The sequence below is a fragment of the Bidens hawaiensis genome, unplaced genomic scaffold (genome assembly GCF_021521415.1).
Source record: "Bidens hawaiensis isolate Kalapana, Puna unplaced genomic scaffold, B.hawaiensis_p1.1 tig00083463_1, whole genome shotgun sequence".
NCBI lineage: Eukaryota > Viridiplantae > Streptophyta > Magnoliopsida > Asterales > Asteraceae > Bidens > Bidens hawaiensis.
Genome location: NW_027503995.1, coordinates 1 through 6,229, shown reverse-complemented (window position 1 = coordinate 6,229; position 6,229 = coordinate 1). Strand labels below are relative to the sequence as shown.

At 34.2% G+C, this 6,229-nt stretch overlaps 1 protein-coding gene and 1 pseudogene across 1 annotated transcript; one reads left to right on the top strand and one right to left on the bottom strand.

Moving 5' to 3' along the window:
• Positions 1–1,167: 1,167 nt before the first annotated feature.
• On the top strand, positions 1,168–3,934 carry LOC143607549 (uncharacterized). Its single transcript, XM_077082955.1, has 7 exons — positions 1,168–1,264; positions 1,337–1,453; positions 2,026–2,346; positions 2,485–2,627; positions 2,695–2,815; positions 3,589–3,729; positions 3,815–3,934. The coding sequence occupies exons 1-7, from the start codon at positions 1,211–1,213 to the stop codon at positions 3,893–3,895; spliced, it is 978 nt and encodes a 325-aa protein (XP_076939070.1). The 5' UTR covers positions 1,168–1,210; the 3' UTR covers positions 3,896–3,934.
• A 1,421-nt stretch (positions 3,935–5,355) lies between these two features.
• Positions 5,356–6,221, bottom strand: LOC143607550 (scarecrow-like protein 3 pseudogene; annotated as a pseudogene).
• Positions 6,222–6,229: the final 8 nt, after the last annotated feature.

Sequence of the window (6,229 nt, the reverse complement as noted above, 5' to 3'; positions counted from 1 at the left end):
TCGTTTTTCAGCTCGCTTATCTCATAATTCAAGTTATTGAATTATATATCTTTTCACTCGCCTACTTTTAAGGTGAGTAATTCACATCCTTTTTTCATCTTTTAAATTTTTGGGGGTAACATGCGTTCCATACACATCAAACGTATTTATATACATCTGTATCTCATCAACCAAAATTCAATATTTTGTGTTTATGGATTTATTGCTCATTGAGGACATGCTCAACCTATAATTTAAATAAAATATGAAGTTGAATGACTTAATTAGAACATCTTGTAAATTTGAGTGACCCAATTATAACATTTTTGAAACTTGGTTGCTATTCTAATAAGTTACCCCTTCTTTTTACCCAATTGTTTTCTAAGATTAATTTGGATGTACCAGTTCCGAGTTATTTAAAAACATTCAGAATTTGTTTTGAGTTTGGTATGCTGAGTAGGGGTGTTCAAAAAAATTCGAATACGAATTCCTATATGAAATATCCAAAAATTTAGATTTCCGAATTTTCAGATTCGGATAGTGATTTTAAAAATTTTTGGATATCCAAACCTGAAATATTTTTTTTAATTATTAAAAAATTAATATTATTTATAAATTTAAGATAATTTTTGGATTTTTTTCTGTATATTTTGGATACTTCAATTTGTTTTTAGATATTAATTTTAGGATATTTTGGATATCCAAAATATTTTTAAAAGTAGTTCTTTGATAATTATTATTTTTTTTCTTATATTTCGGATATCCAGTTCACCATCCGATTGAATATCCGAAATTTCGGATTCTGATAGTAAAATCCACTATCCAAAAGGTCCGGATATCCGAAGTTCAAATATGTAGAAGTCTGGATATCCGACTTTGAACATCCCTAGTACCGAGGAACTTTAATTAACAAGAAATTATTGTGTGAAAAAAAATGTTTGGTTTTATGGTTTAAGGTTGAAACCCAAGTCAACGAGCTTTTTTTTATAATGATGAGTTAGGTCATTGATGTTTTTTGTGGATTAGTAAGACTTAGATCGTAAAAATCAATATCGACAGTTTACATCTATCTCACACGCTCGGGGGTGTTAAAAGAAAAGGAAAAAGAAAATGATTGTTGGAGGGTTGAAAGGAAAATACTGAAATAGCATAGCAGAATTAGCCGACCTTTTTAAGAAGAGCCGGAAGCCCTAAACTTTACCTTTGAAATTGAAAGAAAGAAAGAAAGAAAATGGCTACTGAAAGCAATAATAAGAAGAGGAAGAACCATTACCGTCCCAACAACGTACGTCGTTTTTTGTAACTTATTTATACTTTCATCTTTAATCATCACATAATAATAATATTCATATGACAGAAATCAGTAAAGAAGGGGTCGTATCCATTGCGCCCAGGTGTTCAAGGCTTCTTCATTACTTGTGATGGTGGCAGAGAGCGTCAGGCTTCTCAAGAAGCTGTTCAACTTATCGAATCTGTATGTAACACTGTATTATTGTTATTATTTTTATTTTTAATTTAATTCAACAGTTTATTATTAGACCATGAGCAATGTAATATGAATGCTTCGCTTCGGTTAGGTTAATAGAGAGTACCAAAAATACCAATTTCTAGTTAATTGGTTTTCTTTAGTTTTGGTTTGGTTTCGGTTATTTATTGCTCACCCATTGATATATCTTATATTTTAAAGTTAACAACTTAAAAATTATAATGTTAGTATTTTATTTTAATAACGGCTGCCTGGGTTCAAAACACATTGGAGCTTTTAAAACCAAGCGGCATATGAAGTATTTTCAAACTGTTATCCTTCAGTTGGGTATTTGTTTGTTTTACTGGGATTTTTGGAAAATGAGCTAGTTGTAATTTTGTTTGAATGCATATCTTGTGGGTTTTGTTTTTATATATCAGTCAGTTCTTTCTTATGTTATCCACACATGTTTGGCATCTTTATGAGTAAAATCTTAGCCTACCTGATTACATAGTTTTTAAAAGAGCATTTGAGGGTTGTACATAGAGCAAAGCCCTCACTTTAATATTGGTATATCCCAGTTTCTTGAAGAGCTAGCCGAGGGAAAGGAACCAGACGTGAAGCACACAGTTAAGCCCATGAATAAAAAGATAAAGTTCAGTTACTCGTCTTCTGATTCTGAAGACGATGATGATGATAAGAATGGTGAAAAAGAGCAAGATAAATCCGAAAGTCAACCAAAGGATGAGCAACAAGATGTTAAAAATGAAGAAGAAAGTCAACCCGAAAAGAAACAAAAATGTGCAGAAACAAACGTGTCCAACAGTGAACAAGTCGTAAAACCCAAGTCGATTGATCAGTTAATAGAGGCAGAACTTGATGAGTTGAAAGACAAAACCAAGGTCAGTTTATTATTCTAATAATCTTATTGTTTATTAATTTATTGTTATTATTTTTATTACGATTATTGTTATAAGAAATCTGAAAAACAAAACATTTAAAAGTTACATCGATTATGTATGTATTGTTTGATTAAACAGAGGCGTTTCAACTACCTTGATACGGGGTGCAACGGTGTAGTGTTTGTTCAAATGAAGAAAAGAGGTGAAAAAGATCCTACTCCTAAAGAAATTGCTCAGCGCATCATAACCTCTGCAGCTGCCACAAAAAGACACATGTCGAGGTAAATTTAGATCAACATTTATTCCCGATTGGTTTGAAGTTATTTTAAACATTTAATGGATTTACAGGTTTATTCTAAGAGTGTTACCTATTGAACTGACGTGCTATGCATCGGAAGAAGAAATTTCACGAGCAATCAAACCTTTAATTGCTCAATATTTCCCCAGTGACCCTCAAACACCATATAAGGTATGTTATTTTTTTCAATACAAAAGGTAAAAAACAGTTGAAGCTTGAACAAAACTAGATGTTTACCGGTCAAAATGGGGGAAAAAAGTTGGTAATTGCTGTAAAGGGTTGGGTTGCTTTCGATGTTTTTTGTTCAATATTTTACTGGGAAAGTACCATAAAAAAACAACTTACTTTCTGCTTTTTTTTCCTCACAAAAGTCTCTTTAACATTTTTTTTCACATTAAAGTCCGTCACTCCCTCTACATGTTAAATTTGAACAAAATGTGAGTTTTTTTCTTTAAACTACTTGGAACGATACGTTTGGTTGTTTTGCTTACGTGTTTATCTTTTTCTCTTACGTGGGTTATATTTTTACCCGTTGTTTGTTTAAAATAATTTGGATGTCCTGGTTTCAAGTTATTTTAAAAAATTCACATTTTTATTGAATTTAACATGAAGAGGGACTTTAATGAGCAAAAACGATGTTTGAGGGAATTTTGTGAGATAAACAGAAAGTATGTTGGTTTTTATGGCATTTTGTCTTTTTTTATTACAAAAAGTAATTCTTTATTATAAATAAGTTAGTAGGGCTATTACAACCGTACTTTTAACGTTTGTCTCGTTTCCTCCTTTTAAGCTATTTTTCAATTCTACCCATTGGGAATAAAATGTAGCACGAATTGACCCTTTTACTATAAACTTTTGATAAGCGGCTGTGCATTAGAATCATGGTCTTGAAATTATTTTGTGAATAATAACAAGCGCCTAAATATTTATTTGATTTTCCATAGTTTGCAGTGTTATGTGAGGCGCGTGCAAATAGTGGTCTCGACAGAATGAAAATAATCAACGTGGTTGCAAAATCGGTCGTGGAACCCCACAAAGTTGATCTCACCAATCCAGATAGGACTATTGTGGTCCAAATTGCCAAGGTGTGTGTGTGTTCATTATCAGACTAACAAATAAGTAAGCAATGCACATATGTATTTATTTTAATGGATTCACTGTTATATGCAGACTGTGTGTTGCATTGGTGTTGTTGACAAGTACAAGGAATTGGCTAAATACAATTTGAGGCAGCTGACGTCATCCAACTAGTAAGTTAAGTTCAAAATACCTGCATAGTGGACATTTTTTTAGACATAAACTGGTGACGTATTTTTTATATTCTAAGACAGGATACATGTTTTGTCATTGTTTATGGAGCTGGATGGCTTGGTTAGATTACATTTCTTTTGATGTTTTAAATTATTTATTACTAGGAAAATGATTTATTTCTTTTGATGTTTTAAATTATTTATTTCGCTGTAACTGTAATGTTTGTTTTTTAGATTACATTTGATCATGATAATTAAAACGACATCAACAATCTCAATCTAAAGTAGGTCTCTTGCCTCGGTTTTTTACCTGTAAAAAGGAATTTACTTTGATGCCTTCAATGATCTCTGTGATCGATCTCTAATTATTTGTGAAATGTTTATCAATTTTCAAATTGCCCATAACATAGCCGCGACAGTCACTTGAATCGCCATACAATCGCCAAATCATCTGCACAAAGTTTAATGTATACAATCTTATACGCGCTTCATTTACTGTTTACCAAAACCCCTTACGCTGTGTTCAAGAGTTGCAGTTAAGGATGAGAAGAGAGATGATTTGAAGTGAAAAGAAAAAATTGGTGTTCCATAGATTTTTTCAAGAGGAGAAAGGATGAGAGGAGAAAAACATGGGTTTTCAATCTTTATATCTTTCTTCCTAAATTGGAGTGATTTGAAGAGAATGAAAACCATAAAAATCACGGTAAACATTCAATTACAAGTTTGCTCTTGTCAACATGATGGTGGGAATATCTCCCACTGTTTGCCATGCCTTCAACAACTACCTTCCATCATCTCACCCAAATTGATTTCACCATTTTTCTGGTGGTTTCGTGCAATTCTGCTTAGAAGAAGACTAAATAAAATCACCCCCTTTTCCTTTCGTTTTGTTTCTTTTCTCTCCTAATTCCATTTCTTTTCTTTTCTCTTTTTAAATGAAACTCGGGAACACAGCGTAAATGTTTCCATGTTTGATGAATTCCAAACACTAGAAGCAGCGTTATAACATAACTTATAAAGGTGCACAAACGGGTATTTTCAGGAACCGGAACCGGGTATGATCAACAAAAGTCAAAACCGGGTCCGGATAGGAACCGGTTCCAGTTCCGGGGAGAAACCCAAAAGCCGGCCCTTACCCGCGGGTAAGGTAGGGTCGGGTCCGGACCCTGTTCTTTTGTGCATCTCTAATAACTTACATGTCAAGTGGAGTGTCCTAAGATGCATTTGTAATAATATGATGGTATTTTTTTTTTAAGATTAAATCATTAGATAAATCCTATTAGATAATCACTAGGACCATAATATGTGGATTTAAAGTGGCTATGTGCTCACTCTCATCTTCCATGCTTAAAGCTGTGCTCAAATGTGTTCTTGCCAACAACATGACTACTATTTTCAGGCTGATGTGGTTGGCATTGGTATAACAAGATAAGATTCACTATAAAAAACCAACAACTAGGCATATATCTAAATTAGCCCCCATACACCAAAAACAAAAACAAAAGGGAAACATCAAAAATATAAACCATAACCTTAAAAAACAACATTAGCATTGAACACCACAAACTTTCCAAAGGTTTCACATTCACCTTCTACATTTCCAAGCCGAAACCGAGAAAAGCGCCTGTCTTGCCAACACATGACCACACACCCATTCTCCTCTTTGATCCTACACCATCACAACTATAGCCTTGAAGCAATCTACGCGATTGCAATAGCGCGTAGTAGCTCAAAGGCACACACGCGAATCCAGCAAGATCCAACCTTTGAACCCATTTTTCAAGCTTTTCATGTCTTTCTATTCTCTCCCCACCTTCACAAGAGATAATATTATTAATCTCTTCTCCAAACAACATCTTTTCCACCTTCAACCTCTCCATTGAGCTTCGTGGTAATGGTCGACTCCAAACAGTCGAACAAAGCGGCATAAAAGTACAATGACTCCGATAGTCTCTCCATTAGAGATGATTTGTTGTGATCCGAATCTTGTTCGGCTACCACCATCACTTTAGGGGACAAAGCGCGCAATGCATTGAGAAACGCCTCTATCTTTGTTGAAGTGATGGTGGTGGACAACGGGGATGAGGAGGCGGTATCTTGACTCGGGCTATACCCGTTGACCAAATCTTTTTGAAACGCCCTTTGAAAGTTCTTTCTTGATTTGCCAACTTCATCGTCGGGTGCTAGCAACGAATGGAGTTTAAGAACCGAGCTGACCGCTAAAGCTTCCCCGTTTTAACATTAAGCTTCTCCACATCAAGATTCTCTAACTTGCTCACAATGGGATTGAACTGAAATGGGATATCTAACTTCTCAGCATCTTCGATTAAAACCT